Raw genomic sequence first — 24,932 nt, 5'->3', positions numbered from 1 at the left:
GAGCCTCACTCAGTTACGTTTATACAATTGGTGACGAGACGAGCTAGTAACTCGTCTGATAACTAGTTGTACGCAGTAAATAGTAGCTTCATCACTTGGAACTGTGTGTTATGACGTTTTATACGACACTAAACTGTACTCATCATGGAAAATGATGCCTTGAAAGCGAGTGTAATTTCGTTTTTGTCATATTACTGGGACCTTATTCTCTATGCCACTAGTTATTCGACAGTACGTAACAAGCGTGTAACGCACGCGTTTTTAAATCAGGGTTTAATATGTTAACAAAAGTACGTTTAATGTATACGCATGCGTTTACGATTCTTAACAATCTATTTTACTTTTACATTTGTCCTGCGACGTAACTGTAGTGTTGTGGTTGAATTCAAACATAACCATAGAGTAATGACAATGACAACAGCTGTAATGAAATACAGTAAATGAGGATAATACTATATTAATTGGTTAGGTAATATGACTGTATTACTACATATGTAAGTATGAATGAAAACATATTGTTCTCAGAAAATTCGTTAAACCGGTAAGTCTGTGACTCTTAACGCGAAGAAAGGGGAAAATTGACTAGACGGATTTGCACGAACGAGTGTCTGGATTATAATATAATTTACATTTTATGTCTGAAATATGTGCAGTAGACCTTTTTTCGCTGTCGATTTTTCCCACGAACGGGGCCGCGAGTCATTAAAATATAATATACTATTATTATATTAATTGAAGCTGCGCCAGCTGACCCGGCGAACTTCGTACCGCCTAACAGTCAACATATTGACATTAATATATAGACGATGTTAATGTCAATCAATTGTATTGCCTTCCCGGAACCCATCAACTAACACTTAAACTTTATGTTATGGTATTAAAGTTCAAATTGACTTTTAAGTATTATTACGAATATTTTGTATGGGATTATAGAAAAATGTTATTAGACTATTTCAGGCATTTTTTAAAACTTTTCTCTCCGTAAGAACCATCCCCGTACTTCAATTAATATTATAAAAAAGGAATTAGAGAAATCGGTTCAGCTGCTCTCGAGTTCAGCGCTTCAAACCTTCAGCGATTCATTTTTATATTATAGATATATTTTTTTAAACCTTACTACGTGCCTGCACCATTTTGTTTTCATTAGTTAATCGAGCGTATTGATGCGTTCAAGCACCTGTGATGTTTGTTGTTTCTGCTAAACCTTGACATTAGAGTGTTATGTTAATAAGTTGATCATGCGGCCGCCAGCGCTGTATACTATGTTATCGTAGCCGATGTTTTTGTAATGTTAATTATTGTTCGCTGTGCAATTGTGATTATAAACATTCGATAGTGACCGTGAGCGATAAATTATGTTGTTTCAACGAGTTATTATATTTGTGGTGTTATGTAGAGAATTAAATTAATAGCGAAAATATATTTTTAAAAACAAGCTTTTATTTAATTGCTTTAATAAGAAGAAAATAATATTTAAATTGCAGCTATCGACATCAGCCTAGTTGGTTGTGGAACGGACTGCCTAGACAAATAAAATGCAGGTTCAAATCCCAAGGGCACACACCTCTGACTTTTCTAAAATCATGTGTGTATTCTTTGTGAATTTCGCTTTAACGGTGAAGGAAAACATCGTGAGAAAACCTGCACACCTGAGAAGTTCTCTATAAGAATTTCGAAGGTGTGTGAAGGCCAGCGTGGTGCACTAAGGCCTATCCCTCTCAGTAGTAGAGGAGGCCCGTGTCCAACAGTGGAACAGTATATAATACACGGCTGATATTATAATATTTAAATTGAATTAATCTTTGTAAAGATAAACGCTTGTCACGAGATTTACTTTTGTCAAGATCAAGTTATATAATTTTTGTATTACCTACACAGTGTAGGTGAACAATTAACACATAGTATGCCTAGATCTAATAAACGGTACACGAAGTAAAGTAAAGGTTAAGTTTTTTGAAGAAATTATCGCATTCCGGCCAATTGATGGCTACGACATCGTCCAAAATTATAACATACTATATAATTGACTATATGATTGTTGTGTAATCTAATAATATTGAGGCAGGTTTTCTCAGAGGTGTCGTGGCGTTAACCTCCGGCCTTCGTCATCGTTTGCTATATAAGTAAATTTAAATCTATTATGTACATTGACGTATATTCTAAAGACACGAACGTCCAAATGAACAATTTGTTGAAATATTTAACTAAAATGGCAATCAATACGTCACTTTTATAACCAATTATAATATTTATACTTAAACTCGAGTTCTTATATCATGAGTGCCACTCCGTACACAACTACAAGCTGTGAATAATGACCATACTAAAGTCAGTTTGAATGGATTGCAGTTCAATACAGTTGAACACGGTGAACGTTCGGAACGCCAAATCTAGTACGTAGTACATATACTACATATACATCGATGATTATGTAGGTAATAGAGATTATTTAGAAGAATTACTGCTTACCGGTACAACACATTCGTATTGCAATTGAAGTCAAATAAACTACGTCAAAGTATTATTTTGCGTAATACAAAGCATTATCGAAAATCAATTGTTTCAATATTTGTGGTTTTATGTTATGACGTATTATGAATTTGGTTTATCCATTTTCGCATATTATTTAAAGTTTATCTCGAGGCTCCGCACTGTTAAATGCTTTTTCCCGCAATAAAGACCGTATTTGTTTTATCTGTGTGACGAATTCAACCAAATCCATTTAGTTGCTTTTGCGTATAGTTCTAATAAAAATTCAGATACACACACGCACTCTCTTATCTCACTCTCTCTCACACACACATACTATACTATTAGCAATATATACCATCGTTATTTTATTTATAACCTAAATTTATCACATGACCCCCTTTTTTTTCTTTGCAAATGTTTCTACAATGGGACTTATTTATCAATCGATTAGTTGGTCACTACTGTTTGTCAATATTGTTGTTGTTGGCTACATTATTTGATACGTCTGACCCCACCCCCAAAGTTGAAATGATACAATTGTATCTAGTGTTTAGTTAACATTAATCGAATTATAAGAAATAGTGATGTATGTGGTTAATGAAGTGGTGTGGTTAATGAAGTGGATACGTTGCCCACTACATATAGATTTAGGTTCAACAAAAGATTTAGGTTCAAATCACAAGATTTGAAATGTTGGTGCGTTCGAAAATCGTGAAGTCTGCACAAACAAACGAACGCCGTTCGGGATCACGGATTATTTTCACAAATTTTATTGCACGCAGTTTTATTGCCGGTATTTCGACACCGATCAACGTTCGGTGTATCACAATGTGGCTAGGCTGATTTTTATGCTCCAATAAATTGACGCTAAAAACTATTTTATTAGGTCTCGTGGTGTGTGAGATTTCATTTGGGACGGCTCTAGTTTTTAGGCCGCTGTTCGGTTAATTAAAGATAATAAAAAATTTCATGATGTTATTTGAGTATAGTTGCTGAAAATGTATCTATTTATGTAGTCTCACTACAAAAAATTATCAAATGTTTTACTAGCTTTAAAGGCTGCTTACGAAATTGTTGTTTTAGTCAAACTTTTAACGAAATTTCAATTGTCTTCAGGAGGGGAGTTGCCGCCTCCTTCGCTATTACGTAATAAGATAATAATAAAGAATAAGAAGAAACATCACCATCATCACAAGAAAGAAGATTCTGTAGCGTCAGAAGAGAGCGAGCCAAGAGCGGAACAACCGGCGCCGCAGGGCAACGGTGAAGTGTCGCATGGAACGGTAAGTGAAACTAACAGAGGAAGTAGAGATTGACTGTGTATTTTAGAGAAAGGCGATATAACACTATTCAATTAATTGGTAATTATAGGTTGTGGTTAATGAGAGACAAGTCATTCTATATTATAGCAAAACATCATCTCGATATCATTAAATCTGTGCCGATCTTTATTTTAAGAAACACTTCCATAATGCGGTGGTGGGAACATGGGTATAAAGTAACTTTACAATACTGCTTTATTCATATGCTCTAGGGGAGAAAGAGAAATCTGAGTGGAGAACAACATTTGGACGATTGGAAAAATAATGTGCGTTGAATACCTTATTCTAAGGATGACTTTTGAATAATAGTTATTAATACGAATGTGTAAAATATCCGGATGAATAATGATTCGATGAAAGTAAGAAGCATCATTGTTCCACGCGAAACTAAATACGACGATGAAAAACTGTAAGACGAACGGGAAAGCGGATATCAACATCCTTCATAAATATTTATACCGTCTTACATTTGTACGGCGTTCATTCATAACGTACGGGAATAAATCATCGCATTTATTTGCTCGGATGCGTTGTCTTGCGTCGACATTCGTTTTCGTCGATCGTTTACTCTAAGCGAAAAATTTGATCGTCTCGTGAACTGTTTTGGTTCTGTACGGAATCCACGTATGTTTGTTTTTGCTTGAAGCTTTTCTTTATAGGGCTATTGACCCGATGTGTACTATAAAGCTCACGTCTACGTCCATAAGTTGGTATTTGTGGATTTCAAAGAAAGTGGTGCACATTTTCCGACTGATTTTTCTATCGATTGAGAGTAATTTTATTGGTATTTGGGTTTTTGTAATAAACCGTGATCTATATTTTGTATTGAAGTAGGTGAGGTATGATACGGTTTGTGGAGAATGTATAGTAAACAAAGAGCTAAGTGCATAAGCTTAAGTGTCAGAGGAAGCGTTCGGTTTGTTTTCAAGATGCGGCTGATCTTTTAAGAGTTAATATTTTGAATCTTGGGGTATTTGGGTCGCTTTTATTTTTCAATTAAATGACGTTATAAAGATCTTAATATAGTACAATGAGATTTATTGCAAGTAGACGTAGTTAAGTGTATTTAGTGCAATAAACTTTAATAGAGAGTTTTGAACAAGACATTTTAATGATCTTGAAATTACTATTTGTATTATGGGTATCATCATCTAATTATATTGTTTTCGATATAGACAACGAGGCAATAAACTAAAAATACTGTGAAGTTTATTTGGAGCAATATTTTCTTTATTTGATTTCCACTGACATAATTCTTATTTAGGAATAAGGTTGTTTCCTTATGTCTAAGTATACGTTAATTGTGGAATATAATATAGGGTGACCAAATACAAAAGCCGCACGTCAACTAGTGGATACCATTTCTTTAGCATTGTGAAACAGGCTATTATTCACTAAGCCCATCTATTCGCCTACAGCTAGCGAGACAGGGCTCCAAGGAGTCGTCGGAGTCGTCGGACTCGGAGAGCTCGTCGGGCGAGGAGGAGGCGGGCGGCGCGGAGGCGGGCGCGGGCGAGGACGCGCGCGAGACGCACGCCGGCGCCGAGATCTCCGCGCTCGTCAACTACGTGCAGCCCGTGCACTTCAGCTCCTTCGAGAGCGCCGAGAGTCAGTACAGCCGATGACGTTTTACAAATAGACGCGTCATACACTAACTGAATTTCACATAAAAACAGCGCAGTATTTACTATAGTCGCAGCCCTAGCGGCTCGCATTGATACCCGAGTGGGGCCGAGTGTGCCCGAATGGGCCCGAGCGTCGACCGCCCCGTCGCCATGACAGTCGAATAAAATGCATTTATTAGTTCAAAAATAAGTTAAATAGTGTATACTTATTAATAACGTATGAAATTTTTTTCATTCACAGTTGGAATATAATTCGTACATCGTCTAAAAACACAGGAAGGCATTTTATTTATATAAATACAAAAGTTAGTAAGCCGACTGGCGGCGACGGTGATTGAAGGTTGTCTAAGTGAATGTCGGGCAATTACCTTATTTTCGTCTTGCCAGTATTGAGCTCGGACAACGTATCTATGTTATAAAAACATCTTAGAGTACAGCTATGTAGTGAGTTCTTTGCTTGTAACCCAGATCTCGCTATTTGTTTAGGCTTGAAACCCTTACATTTCAGCTCGTTTGAGAGAGCTGAATATATCGCTGTATATTGTCAGCTCTAAACGCGAATAGCTCGCGTTTTGAGCGTTATCCTTGTATTCTGACACGGTACATGCCATCATAGTTGTCGATAACAGTAATTTTTTTATGAACCATACATAGAGTTAGCAAACTGCAGGAAATCATTTTACATGAATAGTTTTGTCACTCCATACTTTATAATATAGAACCATGTTTACAATTTATCATCAATAATATACAGAAAAGAACCGTTTCTACGAGATGTCTTCGTTCGACGAGAAGCAAGCGACGACCCTGCTGAAGGAGCGGCCCATAGAGTTCGTGAACTACAACAAGCACCAACTGTCGCGCGTGTACCCCGCCGGCACCAGGTTCGACTCCTCCAATTTCATGCCACAGGTAAGTTACGTTGAATCATGATTATGTACAGTCAGCCACAAAAGTTGCTGAATAAATACAATATTTAAAGTCGCCTACATCATTTTATTTCCTTAGAAACAATTTCTTTTTTTTTTCATTAAAATAAACGACAAAAGGTTTATAATATTTTGGCGAAAAAGAAATGTTTCTATTAAACTTAACGAGTATAGATGATTTTAAATTTTCAATTTATTCAGTGTCTTTTTTTAATGACCGTACTGGTATTTTAGATTGAAATTAATGTTTGTGGCTTGATATTTTGTCATAAACCTAGTTTCTCTAAATGGATATAGTATAAACAAAACAGAAATGAACTGATTCTTATGCAATGATACTGCTATAATAACTTGTGTTAATGATGTCCATTGTCCAATCTCTTTAAATAATACTTTATCTACTAGTAGACATTTAAGTCATTATTATAAAATTAATGCTATTAATCTCGATACCAGGTGTTCTGGAACGCGGGATGTCAACTAGTGGCCCTAAACTACCAGACCCTGGATCTTGCTATGCAGCTGAACCTCGGTACCTTCGAGTATAACAGGCGGTGTGGGTACCTACTCAAGCCCGAGTTCATGAGGAGAAAGGTAATATACAGGGTGTTATAGAAAACATGTTCAAAATGAAAACCTCATGTAAGGTGAAATATTTGTAGTTTAGTGGTGGTAATAAAATGAAAATTGAGCATGGACACATTGGACATATGTGTATTAGTATAGATATTGTGTAAAATTGCATTTGTACTATCAACGTGCTAGCTTTAGTCAACCGATCTGTACAGCACATACAATGTGCACTTTAAACGCTATACAGTAAGGTCCAAAATCCACTGAATGCCCTTAAATGTTTGGTCCACGCCGCAGGACCGGCGCCTGGACCCGTTCGCGGAGAGCACGGTGGACGGCATCATCGCGGGCTCGCTGTCGGTCACGGTGCTGTCGGGGCAGCTGCTGACGGACAAGCGCTGCGGCACGTACGTGGAGGTGGACATGTTCGGGCTGCCCGCCGACACCGTGCGCAAGAAGTTCCGCACCCGCGTCGTGCCCAACAACGGCATCAACCCCGTCTACGGAGAGGAGCCGTTCATATTCAAAAAGGTACCGTATTGTTCACTATTTGAGTTGAGTTATTGTTGGGATTTTCTCTGTTATGTTTTTGTTGCCTATTCGCGCGTTTAAGTAAGCATCACAAGTCACAACTATGAAATAATTGATTGGAACCTGTATAATGTTATGCATTATTTATATTTCGTTAATATTAACTTCTTACTAACTACCAGTTTTCGCCAGAGAAGAACTGGTAAGAAACTCTGGTGTTGATCTTTTTAAAATCAGTTTAAAGTATAAACTGCAGTGTATATTACAGAAAAAGAAAAATATTTTTAAATTCCTCGAGGGCACACTCCTCTCAGGAATAATGAAATAAATGAATCTGAAGTTCTCCAATATTATATGCGTATACTACTACTAACAATAATCTAATGATAAAATAGTATTAAATAAGAATACAAGTTGTGATTTTAAATCACAAAACACTGAAATACCAACCTTATCATTAGATATACAAGTATCATAATGCCCAGTAAGCATTCATTGCAATATTCCCCAAATTGTGCTACTATAATATTCACGAGTTTGCTTAATTCCAAAATATACAAGGCGGTGATATGTTCTCACACGTACCCTTGCCATAGTTAGACCACATTATAGTCACTCATTGATAATGTTTGCTACGTCACAGAGAAATGTGGCTTCTGTGGTCGCAACCAAGATTGTAAGAATGAGTCGATGCGTTACGTAGTATGAGGAAAAAGTCGTGTTGCCCTTATAGCGTGATTAATGACTAACAGCCGTTTTCAATAAACGATCCCAATCTCAATCTTCAATCTTCAATCCCATTCCGAGAACGAACCAATTAAAATAACTAATTTATAAGCGTATCAAAAATACTTTGTTCTGATTGGTCAATAGACGATCCTAATCTCAATCTTCAATCCCATTCCGAGAATGAACCATCAAAACAAGTCAATTGTAAGCATCTCAAACAAAAGTTGTTCTAATTGGTCCGTTTTTGAGATAGATCGAAAAAGCAATTGGGACCGTTGACAATGGCAGTAAATTGTTGAAAGGAAAACTCGGCTTTGTTGTGTCGGCGGACCAGCATAGAATGACTTATCATATTTGTGGTCGCCCTATTGGCAATTATATTTTTAAACTATGTTATATTTTTGAAACTTCATAAGTGATTGATTGATCTTTATTTATGAAGCTCAAAGTAATATTTATTTTCGTTTTATCAGTACAGTCGGCAGTGCAACGTATATTGAATATGTTTACTGCATTTTTATAAAATATGTATTCACTACCTTAACACCGACTTCCGTTTCTGAAGAGGATCACGCCGTTCTCACATATTTTTAGCTAAAGTAAACAAGTCTGTGATGTATTTGTACATAAACACGTATGTATTCGTGTGTATAGTAGACGTGTAACGTATATGTTTTAACTTTCTTCTGCATTAATATATCGTCGATAGTGTACACAGTCCGTGTCGATTTAATTAAATAAACAATGTTTGCTTGCCACAGAAAAATGGCTTTTATTAATTTTATAATAAACTAGCTTTTGCCCGCGGCTCCGCCCGCGTTATAAAGTTTTTCAGGCTAAAGTTTTCCGTTATAAAAGTAATAGTTTTCCGGGAGCCTATGTTCTTCCCAAGGACTCAAACTGTCTCCATACCAAATTTCATCTTAATACGTTGGGTAGTTTTTGAGTTTAACACGTTCAGGCAGACAGATGCAGCAGGGGACTTTGTTTTATAATATATTTTTTAGAACTTTTTAAGAGGAACAATCCCGTCATACATCATTGTTGCATAACTTTAACCGTTTACGCAGCGCACGCAACGGAAGCTCTCAAAACTAATATTTTTTCCTCGATTTGCAACATGTTTCATTACTGTTCCGCTCCTATTAGTCATAGCGTGATGATATATAGCCTATAGCACTCCACAAACAAAGGGCTATCCAACACAAAAAGAATTTTTCAGTTGAAACCGGTAGTTCCTGAGATTAGACATTACTGCTCCGCTCCTATTGGTCATAGCGTGATGATATATAACTTTGAGCACTCCACAGACAAAGGACTATTCAACACAAAAATAATTTTTCAGTTTGAATCGGTAGTTTCTGAGATTAGCCATTACTGCTCCGCTCCTATTGGGTATAGCGTGATGATATATAGCCTATAGCACTCCACGAACAAAAGGCTATTCAACGCAAAAACATTTTTTCTGTTGGGACCGGTAGTTCCTGAGTTTAGCCATTACTGCTCCACTCCTATTGGGTATAGCGTGATGATATATAGCCTATAGCACTCCACGAACAAAAGGCTATCCAACGCAAAAACATTTTTTCTGTTGGGACCGGTAGTTCCTGAGTTTAGCCATTACTGCTCCACTCCTATTGGGTATAGCGTGATGATATATAGCCTATAGCACTCCACAAACAAAGGGCTATCCAACACAAAAAGAATTTTTCAGTTCGAACCGGTAGTTCCTGAGATAAGACAATACTGCTCGGCTCCTATTGGGTATAGCGTGATGATATATAGCCGATAGCACTCCACGAACAAAGGGCTATCCAACACAATAATATTTTTTTAGTTCGAACCGGTAGTTCCTGAGATAAGACATTACTGCTCCGCTCCTATTGGGTATAGCGTGATGATATATAGCCTATAGCACTCCACAAACAAAGGGCTATCCAACACAAAAAGAATTTTTCAGTTCGAACCGGTAGTTCCTGAGATAAGACAATACTGCTCCGCTCCTATTGGGTATAGCGTGATGATATATAGCCGATAGCACTCCACGAACAAAGGGCTATCCAACACAAAAAGAATTTTTCAGTTCGAACCGGTAGTTCCTGAGATAAGACATTACTGCTCCGCTCCTATTGGATATAGCGTGATGATATATAGCCGATAGCACTCCACGAACAAAGGGCTATCCAACACAAAAAGAATTTTTCAGTTCGAACCGGTAGTTCCTGAGATAAGACATTACTGCTCCGCTCCTATTGGGTATAGCGTGATGATATATAGCCTATAGCACTCCACGACCAAAGGGCTATCCAACGCAAAAAGAATTTTTCGGTTTGGACCGGTAGTTCCTGAGATTAGCGCGTTCAAACAAACAAACAAACAAACAAACAAACAAACAAACAAACTCTTCAGCTTTATATAATAGTATAGATGATAGACGATGCGAAATATTTAATCCCGTGTCGATTGGTTTCGATGAAAATATTTCCAAATATTTTTGTTGCGATGGTAAACATAGAACAAACAAATGGAATACCGAACTGGACCACGACACCGTACAATGGAATGGTGTATTTTCTTTTCTCCGCGTCCAAGGTTGGGCATTTCTATTTAATTAACCTTGCGTGGGATTCGGCGATCGTTATGTAAACAGCTGAAGGTGTTATTACGCGGTCTGATGAAAATTGGGAAGGCCAAACTCATTGATTTATATTTGTACTATTGGCACAATATCTTAAATTGTATCATGTGATATTTTGAGTGGGTTTTAATGTTTTTATAGCCTTGATTAATTAGAGTTTATTTTTTGTTGACAATGATGTAAAAATTATGTCATTGAAGTAGTGTTTATTTTTATTCGCTGGCAAGCATTATTAACCCCCATTTTAAGTATACGATCCCAATCGCTTTTTCGATCTATCTCAGAAATGGACCAATCAAAACAAAGTTTTTTTTAACATGCTTACAAATAAGTTATTTTGATTGGTTCATTCTCGGAATCGGATTGAAGATTGAGATCGTTTAATGAAACCGGCTGATAGTGAGTTTAGATATGTGGATTAGTAAGATTGTCTCACACAGATTACTAATAGCGAACAGATAGCCAATTATAATATTTATTCATATCTGCTGTTCAGATTAAGATTTTTTGGTAGAGATCAAGTATTAAGATAACATATCGTTCCTAATACTTCTTCTCCATATACGTTGCTCTGTATTAATCTTGTTCAATGCAGAGTTTATGTGTTCATTATTCCTTGGTACATTGAAGCCTTGGTGGCTTAGTTCTATAGCGTGCGAAATAAGACCATCTGTAGTGTGTGTATTTAGTATATAAGTCATGTGATATATTGTAGTACTGAGTATGAGTGCAGTCAAATAAAGAGCCTAAGACCATCAAACACGTCTCAAAGTATTATATTCATCCTTCATTACACACTACTTAGATCGTAGGTTCGAATCTTGTATCAGAGAAACTGATGGGGTTTATCTTTTGAGTATCAGCCCGGAGTCTGAAATTTGTGTTTGATATTGCGTGGCTCCCTATGCTACGTTCATGGAGCGAGAGATGTGGCGATAAGTGAATGCTTTCGTTGGATTACCGCTCACCCATTCGGGGATATAAGCGTGATGTGTGTTCGTTTTGTGTACTGAGACGCCGGCGCAGGTGGTGTTGCCGGAGCTGGCCATGATCCGCATCGCGGCGCACGAGGAGAGCGGCCGCCTCGTGGGCCACCGCGTGCTGCCCGTCGTGGGGCTCTGTCCCGGCTACCGGCACGTCAACCTGCGCACCGACCTCGGCCTGCCGCTGCCCGCCAGCCTGCTGCTGCTCGTCGTCGTCAAGGTACCCACGCTAATAAATTAATTACAATCGATAAGTGAACTTACGTATTATTGTCACCACTATAAAGTTGTACCTGATCTCTGGGTTGGGCATAGTTATATGGTGCTTTATGTGCCTATCAGTCGAGTCTGAATTTGTTTACATGGCCTTGTTATATGACCATAGATATCTGTTTGAAATGTGGGTGTGATAACGCTTCGATATACTTTTGCAAAGAGAAAAGACTTGACTAGTTTCCGCATGTATTTACTGTATTAAGTTAAGCAGCGTGGAGTTTGTGTGGTACAGCGTGTGAGTTGTCCGTGTGCAGGACTACGTGCCGGACCGGCTGTCGGAGCTGGCGGAGGCGCTGGCCAACCCCATCAAGTACCAGAGCGAGCTGGACAAGCGCGAGCACCAGCTGGCCGTGCTCACCGAGGACACCGTGCCGCCCGACGAGCCGCGCCGCGCCGCGCCCGCGCACGCGCCCGCGCCCGTACGTACCGCGCCCGTACGTACCGCGCGCAACACAACATTAACCATTAAAGCATCGGAATGTTTGCCGGCAAACGTGACAGCTACATGACATTACGCGTGTCACGGAAAAATAACCTTATTATGTAGTATATAAGGTTAAATTTCCGTGACACACTTACAATTTATTCATCAGAACCAAAGTCTAGCTGCTAAACCTATTAAGATCAAAATTACTATATTTTTAATCTTACTTATTAACCCCCTTAGGTAATCTCATCACTTATGATGTAAAAAAATATACACACATTATCAATGCTCAAACTGCAATTTTTTTGTCATAAAGCAAGAGTGTTTTTATAGGATCAATTTTAAAGTAAAATATACCATATTATATCGTATTACCCGAGAAAGATTTGGTAGCCGAGGTACCGACATATCCTACACTCTACGTTACATCTTATATGCTACTCTCTACACGCTTTTTATTACACTACATGCTACTCAGTGTAACGCAAACTACCTATTAACCAGCAACGAATTTAATTAGAAAAGGGACATAAATATCGAGTTGCTGCTTAGATAAAAATCGTTATTTATATTCACGTTTTTTTAAATTTTTTTATGTGTAATTCGCAGATAAAACATGAAAATATGAACGATGGCAGCCCTAGTAAATTAGCAATAGAAGAATCTAAGAAAATAATTGAAAGTGAGATCATATCGTCTACTACCTCAAACGCTGTGACGGGAGATAAAAACTCACAAGGTATGTTATTTTACCTATGTCTTGTATATAAATAATTATTAAATCACATTTTTATATCCCTTTAAATTGAATAGCTATGTGTTTTTTTTTTAGATTTTACGGTAAAAGCACTGATAGAGCCAATCATTCAGTTTCGAATATGATTAATAATTATTAATTTATTAACCTACTTTTAAAATGTATGAATTTTAAAACACATTTTGGTTCGATAAAAAAATATTGATATAACATGCACGAAGGAACATATTTCTATCGACGTATGAACCTGTTTCTATTATCTTCTTATTCAAAACTTTATTTTATTAATACCGTAAATATAGTAGAGCTGTAACAGAGCAAATACAGGACTTGTGCATTTTGTTTTTCAGATCAGGGTGATAAAAAAACCAACGGCACAGACGAGTCCTTAGCAGAGACGTTGGAAACGTTATTATCGTCTAAAGTAGTGAAAGAGAAGGAAGCAGAGTTGGCTCGTAAGTTAGACGCTCTGAGGCGCAAGTGTGATAAAGAGAAGAAACCAGCTTCTTCTAAGTTCTACGTTAGCAATAAACTCGTGAAGAAGCTGTCCTCCAAAAACATGTGAGTATCAGTTAAAAGTCGTTTGCCACTGACGCATGCAAAAACTTTGTGCATTCATTTCATACAGAATTTCGCGTACTCAAAAATATGGTCAAAATTTCAAATATGTGACAAAGTATTAATTTTTCAATAAAGTCAAATATTATCGACGATAAAATAAATGGTCAATGTTTTATATGGTATTTAACCTAGGTTGCAAACGTGAGTGTGTTGTTTTTCACTTATACTACCCATCGATAAGGTACAATGGCATAACGGTATGTTTATGTCCGGCAGCGTGGGCGCCGGGGGCGCGGGCGAGGGCGCGGAGGAGGGCGCGGGGGGTGCGGGCGGCGCGGGCGGCGCGGCGGCGCTGGAGCGCGAGCTGCGCCTGCGCTACCACCACGCCACCTACGCCGCGCTCGAGAAGGCCGTGCGCACCGACCACCACCACCAGATGAAGGCGCTCGCCGTCAGTACACACACACGTTGCATACCAATTACTGAATTAAAAAAACCTTTGGTGTCACCTATGCTCTATTAGTCATATAAAACCAAAGCGAAACCGAAATCATGTGAACGTGTCCAACTGATGAATTAACTCGATAGTCGGTTCTTTACTCTAAATTATGTTCACTGATGACTAATAATCATAATCCTAGAAGAAACATCATCCACCAACGTGTGTGTTAGAATATGGTTTAAGTTTATTTAAAGCCCCCAGCACTCTCAGTAACCGCATGAAACGCAAACTAAAAAGTCGATAATACAAAAAGATTTTAATATGTGAAACAATAGTGATATTTTAGTTTTTGGAGTGCTCTTTATTGTTTGATAATTAAATATAATTTAAATAAATTCCCAGGATTTGTTGGAAGGAGAGAAGAAGGAGATATTGAACAGACTAGCGAACTCGCGTAAAGAAGACGTCAAAGCCCTCGCAAAGAAGACCAACCGGGATAAAGATGAAATTCTTAGAATTAAGCGGGAGATACATTCTCAGGTAAGCCACGTATTAATGTTGTAGATGTATGTTGTCATTTTTTATTGTTTCTTCGCAGTCTTTTTGTGAGTCAGTATTACTACACCAGTACTACATGTGGCAAAAAATTGCAAACCTGAATATAATTTGAGATATGCTGTATGTGCGCAGTCTGTGGAGCGCGGCGTGGCGGAGTGCTGCCGGCTCGAGCAGGCCTACGCGCGCCGCCGCGAGCAGCTCGCCAGGCACCACGACAAGCTGCTGCAGCTGCTGCTCAAGCACCGCGACCAGGTACGCACGCGCACGCGCTCACACGCACGCGCACGCGCACGCGCACGCACACACACACGCACACTCACGCGCACGTTAATGTTGCAGGAGCTCGTGAAGCTGGAGCGGTTGTGCGGCGGCGCGCCCGAGGGCTAGTGTGGCGACGCCGACGCCCGCCGATGTGTGCCGATGTCCGCGACGTCCCTCTCTCGCCGGTAGGGCGTAGGTACGTGTGTCTCCGCGTCGATCAGTGTTAATTTTGTTTTAGGAATCTGTGATATTATCGCCTAAGGAGCAAACGGTGGGAGCGGCCGGCTCGTGTCCTTGTCGACTGTTCGGTTTGCAATCTCTTAGTTTTAGTTGTTTTCGGGTGTCGCGCGAGGCTGCGCGTGTCGGGTACTCGGGGGTGTTCGCGTGCGGTCCGATGTCGATGTCTCTGTGAACGAGCATCCGTTCGGTCGATGTCGGTTGCCTGTTTTGTTTAACACTAGCGCTGCCCTGTGTGATTATCAGTGTGTGTATTGAGGTGTCCTCGGCTCGTGTATGCCGTAACCGCAAGACGTGTCTCGCGTAATATAACTGCATTTAATTAGTCCATAGAAGTCTGCATGATACCTAAAGCTTCGACGACATGCTAGTCACCGCACATGTATTTAGATAGAGGATTTGGGAATGAGCATGAATGTATGATAACTATGAGCCTTATTCGTGATGTTTTTAATGTAAAACTCGAAGTGAATGAGAGGAGTTTGCGTAGTTCCACGGTCGATGTGCATACAACGCTAAGTCTATACATATCTGAAGCACAAGCCGTACAATGAATGGTGATTGTATCGCATACCTAATTATTTCTACGATGGTTCTTCCTTTACACTTACACTATACATGTTGGTAGTTTGTAGCGTGTATTATTCCAAAACGTAACGTTTAAATTATGAAATTGATTCTTATGACGGTTATTCCAATGTTTTCTGGTTAGTGAACGCTTTCTACTCAGTCAGAGTTTTATAATTTATTCGAATGTTATATTTATTCAAATCGACAATTTTTGTCCGTTTTACTGAAAAAAAAAAAACTTATTTGTAAAAGATTTTTTAAAACTCTATCTGCATTTGTTACAAACTAGGTACTTCATAAATGTAACTATTATACAATACTTAAAAAACACAAAATAAATAACATATGTGTGCGTGTATTTATATATGTGTAGTTAATGGAATCTGTGTAAACGTATATATGCTGGGTTTTATTGCGTCATTAACGTACTAACAGGTTTCAGTAACCGTAGGTTGTAGGTTAACATTCCATATTGGTTCGCTTAGTCATTGAGTATTAAGAATTTCGTTAGGGACAGGGGAAGACCTGTGCAGTTCGATATTTTACGACATTAGTAATCGGTTTTGCAGATGTGGGTCATAATCAACAAGCGATATTTATCGATAAAAATCGACCGTTTTACTGTTTACAAATTGCTTTTAATACTGAGCAACTCTATAATAAGAATTCAGAAATTCAGTGGCATTTATAAAGTTTTTAAGTAATTTTTATCGATATTTGCCATTTTAATCGATTTTATTGTAATTTTATCGATTTGTATATACAGTGTTGTGCCCACGATCTGTACGTGTATGAAACTTAAAGACATTGAGATTAGACTACAGTATCAAGAATAGACAGTAGTTATTAACATAGTATTATGAACATAGTTGCTCACTATATGACGGTTCCGAATCGGCAATAGATTACGTTTGTCAGTTCGACGAAGAACATACAAGTCCAAACAATAGCAATAATTTGCAATAATAGGGTGTTCTTTTAATCGAATAGGCTTCCATTACAACTGTCCTTTATATTTGTAAAGTTATGGCATGGATCTCGTATAAATATATGTCTTTCGATAATCTTCTATAGAACTATTTACGCCTGTTTGTCTTTATAATAGGAACGTTTTAAGCAAACCTCTAAAGCTGCTTGTGTTAGGAATGTATTATATAAAGGAAATATATTCCAAGGAATGTAAGATCTAAATATCGATACTAACTACTAGAATATTTTCCAAACAAAGACTAATATAGCTTAGGCTCTACCATTTCTAACGTCCTCCTCGATTCTTCCCGAGCTTCCGTCTCGTAATGTAGGTGATTGCTACGGGTTACTTTCTTCGATGGCTTTAAATTGCTGTATATAGGGTGTTTCATAAATGGTGCTTCTTGGATGTTTACGCTCAAAGTACTTAACCAATACTGAATTAGCACGCCAGGCGTGGTTGTGTATTAATTGTCACAATTATTTTCTATTTAAATTTATGAAAAAAAAAATATACAGTTCGGAAATGTCTTTTTTGGTTAAAGTTATCGACTAGTCTTTATATTTATTCGAGCTTATCTTTGTTTTTCGTAGGGTTTTTTTTTCGTCAAGGTGTGTATTTCAGAGAATTTATTTTAACGCACAATCGTATATGTTTAGAACGAGTTTTACTAGACATACTATTTAAAATAACGGCGTTATATGAAAGCAATAACAACCGTCTAAATTGTATATGAAACGATTTTTCTTATAAAAGCTGTGTACCTCGACAATTCACTACATTTTGATAGTTGTAAGAATCACATTCGTATTGAATAATTTTCAGTTTAATTATTTGGTTTGAAATGACTTACTTAACTAAGTAGGTAAGCATTGTGCCCCAAATGTAGCTTATCGATAATTAGTTTGACAGCAAATTATGTCGATTATAACATATGGATATAATTTTCTGTCAAATAACTTATGGAGTAAATTTAACAAGTTTTAAATAATTGCACTGAAATATTGTTTCATTGTATTATAATTATAGCATTTAGTAATTAAAAGTAGTCCTGATTGCAATTTTAAAGTTCGATAAAATTCGTTCAATGCCAACTCGCGTCGTGAAAATTAAAAATACTTATGACTTGGTTGTTGCTTACAAGCTTTAACTTTGCGCCGTACTGAGCTTAGACGTATAATATCTCGTCATATACACGCCCTTCCGAGTGTAACATATGACTACTATTCCGCGCAAGTTTACTGAATTATCATAGACAATAAATAATTTTGCTCTATTGCAGTTTTTAGGGTTGGCTATCAAAAAATTTTTTTTTGGTAGGGAACTAAAAAAAATTTAGACAATTTAGCAATTTCAAAATGATGTTTTCAATACACTTAAAGGCATATGTTACACCCGTCGACATACTAAATAGGTGATTAATTTTTCGAGTGTTTTGTTATGAGCTGTTTCAGGCCAATAGTAATAATATAGAATTTTAAGGAGTCTTCGTATTTATGCCTATTTTGTGCATGTTAAATGTAGATCTGATACTAACTTTGTGTTATATAGTTATGTGTGTGTGTTGTAACACCCTCGAAATGGTTTTGCTCGTTTTCAAGTCTGCCGCTATATCTCATACAAATTGCTTGCATTTTTACTATTATATATTTTAATAATATAAGTTATATATTTTTTATTATAATGTATCCTAAGTATAAGTTTGAAGTACTGTCCCCGAACTTGCCTTGTCATGCGTTCGTCAAAGATCGAATATCTTTCATAGTCGATCGGTGATAATAAGTTACGATATTTCCAATCGTCTATATTCTTGTAAATATTATTGTTGTATTATAAAAGTGCCATGAATAATTTTTGTCCCGCATTTGTTAATCTTTATCGTAATCATTGTTAAAATTAGCTATTTTTATCACATTTGACACGTGTTGTTACTATGTATTAAATTTATCATGTGATACTCAGTTCTCATACTGTTTACATTTTACTAAATTCGGATAGGTCAACGGGTAGTGTATACACTGCTTATATATTAATATGTAATGACAACACGTGTCAATGCTCACGAATAAAAATGAAAACAGGGAAACTCTTACTATCCTCTCGACTATATTTATCGATCTATCTACATACTACTTATATGTAATGGACACACATAGGTAATCGAATGCGAGTTTATGACTAGTAATAACATAGCGTAAGGTAGGTCTCATCAAAGCTGTCTGGTCTATACTGCTTCAACATAAAGATATTATTCGTATATCGATTATTCGTCGACATCGTGAATATGAAATATGTTTGACAAAACCTACTCACACAATTTAAAATATCGATATGTAATTTAATTTGGAATCCAAAATTCTTGACATAGATTTTAAATTGTTTCGTTGTCTATTCCAGTAAATTTATAATGCCCCTTTCTAAATTATTTTGAAATTGTCTTGGTAGATATTTTGCATTTTATGAAGTAATAATATTGCCTTATTTTAAAACCTATAGTGTAAGTTTTTTGTTAATAATTTAAAGTACTAGACAACTACAGAATCATGATAAATTAAAGAGTTTTTGTCTTTCCCTCCTTAAATCCGCCAAGTTGAAGTGTTGTATTTTTTATTATCGATATTGTCGATAATCGATACTCCCTTGTCGAAGCAGAATTTGACTTTAGATTTTAGATGTAATCGGTATAGCATTTAGATATACGAATATTTACGTAATAACTTGACTTATCTTGCCTTGGGTAAAACACTGTAATTAGATAAGTCTTGGGTGTGTGTGTATTAGAAAACCACAGCATCTTCACTGTTTATTTCACAATAGGGAATGGCCTAAGCTTTTGGTGATTACTTTTCAAAATGTTATTGATCCCCATTGAGCATGAATGCCCCAATATAATATAATTGTTTAAATTTCTAAGAAATTTTAAAAATTCACATGTTGAAAGATTTTTTCCATCCTTTTTTTACCAATTTCAATACATCATGCATTATTTCAATATCCCATAATATGTTGTGTCCCTTTTTTGCAACGTTTTTAACACTTACATAGGTATTATATATATGTATATTTTAATATATAGCATCATTTAACCCATATAATATTGCTGTGGTCTCCATGTTTAGCTATTAAGATTCGTAAAGGAATTTCGTGCGACTCTGCCAATTAAGGGTTAATATAAGGGTTAGTTTAATCGTAGTAAATTCCAACTGCAGCTTCGAAAAATTTCACGTGGGTTTCCAAAGGGTTATAGACAGTTCTCGAGAATAAGAATTTAGTTGCAAAAATTTTTGAACGCATTGCCATTTTAAGTTTCATTTAGACGGGTTCAATATTCATAGCAATAATGTTGCCCCGTCTGACACGCGCAATGGCGACGCAATTCTTGCCCGTAACTACACTACGTGCTACTATACGTGCCGCTTGCGTAATATAGTTCTCGATATCCGGTGAAGTTTGTAGCAGTGTTGAATGTGCATTATAATTATTATTTGTCAGATGGTTAGTTAACGTTGGAAATTATTTGTGTAGTGTGCACCAGGTCGCCATGTGCTGGACATAGCTGGCGCTTCTAGTGGTGTGTGTGTATACTATATTTTACCTGATATAACAGCTAATAGTGCTCGCCTACATTTCGCGATTATATGAACCGATATATATCAGTATGGAAATATGTCGTGAACTAGACAACTGGATATAGCTTAAGAATCGGTACGTGTGCAAAGGCATCTGGATGACAGCTATAGATTTATACAAAGAAAAAATATTTCATTTCTCTTTTTTTTTTCATTTCTCGGCTTGTATGGAAATTGAGGTCACTAAAATAAACTTCAAAGTATATATTAATAATGCTTTATATGCTTATATTTATATGAAATTTATAATCGCATATGCAGCAATATATCCTTATAATTTAATTTTTGAAACATGTACACCGTCAAGTTGTCTATGGATTATGCAATGTGCAGGTATTTTTAAAATCTTAATAATTTGCTATATTATTTCTATCACACAGTACGCATGCGCTGCTATACTGCATAAATAAGAGATAAGGTATAATAAATGTCGTCTTCTGCGTTTATCGTTATATGATTCGTTCCTACAAAGTTAGGTTAGAATTTCCTAACCTAACCGAGCCATTAACGTTAGATTATTTTAGAGTAAAGAAAACAACATCTTTTGCTTTTATCATTCAGGTTTGTCGGTCATTAGACACAATATGGGGAAGGTCATAACAGAACGAGAAAGATTTTTTTAAATCTATCAAATATTATGCTTGTTAATGAAGGCTGAACTAACATACGAAACTTACAAACCAACAGAACAGTTCAAAATGCACGTTGCATACCGTATCATCTTTTGGTTCATCTTTTTCTAGCTTTGCACGGTTTTGTAATATACGAGTGAAATCATTCCGCATCTAGAACCACGTCGTAGCCTTGCGGATAAATGACAATATCTCTCAGAAATTTTATATAGTGCAATTATTTCTCGCAGAAATGTGTGTAGGGAGTATTATAGTTATAATAATATCAGCCCTGTATTATATACTTGACCACTGCTGAGCACGGGCCTCCTCTACTACTGAGAGGGATTAGGCCTTAGTCCACCACGCTGGCCTAGTGCGGGTTGGTAGACTTCACACACCTTTGAAATTCCTATAGAGAACTTCTCAGATGTGCAGGTTTCCTCACGATGTTTTCCTTCACCGTTAAAGCGAACGATAAATTCACAATTATAGTTGCTTCGTACTAAATCTAAATGCATTATAGTAAAATTGAGATTAAAGGGTCGTTTACATTTTACGCGAATTTTATTAAGAGTGCGTTTGCGTTGTGTTTTCTCCGTATGTGGAAATTAACATAATGGTATACCTTTTACATATTATGCCATTAAAATTAATTATATTGCGGGTAATATGTTTTCTACTCAGGAAAACCCTATCGCGTTCATAAATAATAAAGCCTTAGTTTCTGTTATACAAAGACCATTTTAACGTGCCAGTAAAAAAAAAATGATACAGCGTGATGTCGCTCAGCATTATTCTTATGATGTATACAAGAGCCGTTTATACGGGTTGTGAGTGTAGAGGGTAGTTGTAACTATTCGGAGCTGCAGTGGACGTCGATGTTAGGAATCCTGTAATGACTTGACGATGAGAGCCGTCGAGCCATGCCGGGAATTGCTTATAGTTATACTTGCGAAGCAAATTAAATTTATGGATATATAATTTTTTTTATTTAAATAAAATGATTGATTTGTTTGAGATTAGGGTGGCGTTCCATTGAAATATTTTTCGCCGTTTAAAGAGTTTTGTGTAATTTTTTTTATAATCTGTGCTCGATCCGTTAAAAGATCTAAATTTATTTATTTATTATATTATACACAGGAACATCAACAGTTTACACATACAATGAATATTAGTTCAGTTTTCTTAGTATAGTATTGTTCTTATGAATTATAGAAACAAAAGTAAATATTTTTTGTATAATCATTGTTTTTACGTAATGTTGATTCATCAATTTCAACATGGGTGATGTTTACTATATTTTTTTTATAATTGCATAAATAATATTGTTAACAGTCTATTTATATATGTGGTTTTTGTTTGATGTTTTTGTTTTACTGCAATTATTTATCGTGGGAAATGGTATGCATCACGTTTACTTGCGCGTTTTTTGCAAAAGCAGAAATATAAATATTTTATAAAATGTAACGGACGCTGGTCTTGTACATTATTTGTCAAAAATGTGATAGTTTATTTACAATGAAGTTTATTTAAAAATATATGCCAATTGAGTTCGCAATGAGACCAACGTCTTAAGGTCCTTAGTTGTTGTTAAATTTTCTTTTATAAAGTATTTATAGATTTTAGTAGCACTTATTGATTCTTAGCAAAGATCTGTTTAATTATAAGCGTGTTAGTGTAATTTTTGTGTGCCACAGAAATTATTATGTAATGTTCTAAGGTCTCATATGAACAGACCGATCGTCCTCCGTGCAGTAGTGGGTAGGTTATTTATTTTAGATTTTAGTTGAGAGGTTGTCATCATATGTACCGTTCTGTGAAGCAATAGCAACCTAAAATCACGAAATTATATTACCCAAAGACAAATGTTTTGACTTTTCTATACAATAAATATTGCGCATTACAATAAGAAGCAAAACAATGATTACGATTATTTGGTATCGAAGTCGTGTTACGTCACCGAAGTGACGTTTGTCAGGAAAACCAAAACAATTGTTAGCCCATACGTAGTTTATTTTGTCAACCGTGTACTTATTTTGTGTGTATTTAACAATGTTTAATGCGGAGAACCATTGACGGAGGTTATGATCGTAGAAAGTACTTTTATTTGTGAATGTTATGGCAGCCAATTTGAGGCAGCAGGAATGTTATTTTCAATACCACGTATTCGTTTGAAGATTATTAATATTCAATTAGAAAAAAAAATCGGAAGAACTTTATTTCATTAATGCTAAAAATGTAGCGTTCTTGTTTAGTTTTTTTTTTTTGTTGAAAATACCGTTTTTTCACAGCGATTATTCCGTCAATGCAGCAACCGCTTTAAGATGTCTGGGCGGCTTTCACTCTCTAATAGTTCTAGTCATTTTTAATTCCTCCGTGTTGTATCTATACATAAACAAGTATGCCTGTATAATGGTAGACAATATAATAATAATCAAAATGAATGTTAAACATAATATATAGGTGAAACTTATATCTATTAAATTTGATGTCTGTTCTATATGTCGTTTTATTTTTTTCTGTTTTTATAGCACAACCACAAAAAAATATAGGATTGCAGTCAGGTTTCATATTTGCGATTTACCGCTATTTTCAAGAACGATCCCAATCCCTTTTTTCGCTCTATCTCAAAAATGGATCAATAAATGATCCCAATCCCTTTTTCCGATCTATCTCAAAAATGTATCAATAAACGATTCAAATCGCTCTTTTTAGTCTATCTCGAAAATAGGTCAATCAAAACAAAGATATTTTGGCATGCCTAAAAATGAGTATTTTGATTGGTTCATTACCGGAATTGGAATAAAGAGTGAGAATGGGATCGTTTATTGAGAACTGCTGTTAATGTCACTTGATGGTTGAAGATTATAATCGCACCACGTATAAATCTATACTATTATATAAAGCTGAAGAGTTTGTTTGTTTGTTTGTTTGTTTGAACGCGCTAATCTCAGGAACTACCGGTCCAAACTGAAAAATTCTTTTTGCGTTGGATAGCCCTTTGTTCGTGGAGTGCTATAGGCTATATATCATCACGCTATACCCAATAGGAGCGGAGCAGTATTGTCTTATCTCAGGAACTACCGGTTCGAACTGAAACATTCTTTTTGTGTTGGATAGCCCTTTGTTTGTGGAGTGCTATAGGCTATATATCATCACGCTATACCCAATAAGAGCGGAGCAGTAATGTCTTATCTCAGGAACTACCGGTCCCAACAGAAAAATTATTTTTGTGTTGGATAGCCCTTTGTTCGTGGAGTGCCATATGCTATATTGATATATAGCCTATGGCACTCCACGAACAAAATACTGCTCCGCTCCTATTGGGTATAGCGTTATGATTAACGCTATACCCAATAGGAGCGGAGCAGTATTGTCTTATTTCAGGAACTACCGGTTCGAACTGAAAAATTCTTTTTGTGTTGGATAGCCCTTTGTTTGTGGAGTGCTATAGGCTATATATCATCACGCTATACCCAATAGGAGCGGAGCAGTAATGGCTAAACTCAGGAACTACCGGTCCCAACAGAAAAAATATTTTTGCGTTAGATAGCCTTTTGTTCGTGGAGTGCTATAGGCTATATATCATCACGCTATTCCCAATAGGAGCGGAGCAGTAATGGCTAATCTCAGAAACTACCGATTCAAACTGAAAAAATATTTTTGTGTTGAATAGTCCTTTGTTTGTGGAGTGCTCAAAGTTATATATCATCACGCTATGACCAATAGGAGCGGAGCAGTAATGTCTAATCTCAGGAACTACCGGTTTCAACTGAAAAATTCGTTTTGTGTGTGGATAGCCCTTTATTTGTGGAGCGCTATAGGCTA

At 36.5% G+C, this 24,932-nt stretch overlaps 1 protein-coding gene across 3 annotated transcripts in view; it reads left to right on the top strand.

Annotated features, from left to right (window-relative positions):
* The window catches only part of LOC115440592 (1-phosphatidylinositol 4,5-bisphosphate phosphodiesterase classes I and II), a 77,101-nt gene extending 53,497 nt beyond the window's left edge, over positions 1-23,604 (top strand). For all 3 annotated transcript variants that reach the window (XM_037442199.1, XM_037442201.1, XM_037442200.1), the window contains 13 exons: positions 3,589-3,755; positions 5,213-5,402; positions 6,174-6,331; positions 6,805-6,942; positions 7,219-7,452; positions 11,846-12,022; positions 12,333-12,497; positions 13,115-13,244; positions 13,613-13,823; positions 14,100-14,274; positions 14,668-14,805; positions 14,956-15,075; positions 15,163-23,604. In XM_037442199.1, the coding sequence (XP_037298096.1) occupies positions 3,589-3,755; positions 5,213-5,402; positions 6,174-6,331; positions 6,805-6,942; positions 7,219-7,452; positions 11,846-12,022; positions 12,333-12,497; positions 13,115-13,244; positions 13,613-13,823; positions 14,100-14,274; positions 14,668-14,805; positions 14,956-15,075; positions 15,163-15,210 (2,051 nt within the window). In that variant the 3' untranslated portion in view covers positions 15,211-23,604. The remainder of the gene's footprint in view (positions 1-3,588; positions 3,756-5,212; positions 5,403-6,173; positions 6,332-6,804; positions 6,943-7,218; positions 7,453-11,845; positions 12,023-12,332; positions 12,498-13,114; positions 13,245-13,612; positions 13,824-14,099; positions 14,275-14,667; positions 14,806-14,955; positions 15,076-15,162) is intronic.
* The last annotated feature ends 1,328 nt before the right edge of the window (positions 23,605-24,932 follow it).

The sequence above is a fragment of the Manduca sexta genome, chromosome 24, assembly GCF_014839805.1.
Source record: "Manduca sexta isolate Smith_Timp_Sample1 chromosome 24, JHU_Msex_v1.0, whole genome shotgun sequence".
NCBI lineage: Eukaryota > Metazoa > Arthropoda > Insecta > Lepidoptera > Sphingidae > Manduca > Manduca sexta.
This window is presented reverse-complemented; position numbering and strand designations above follow the sequence as displayed.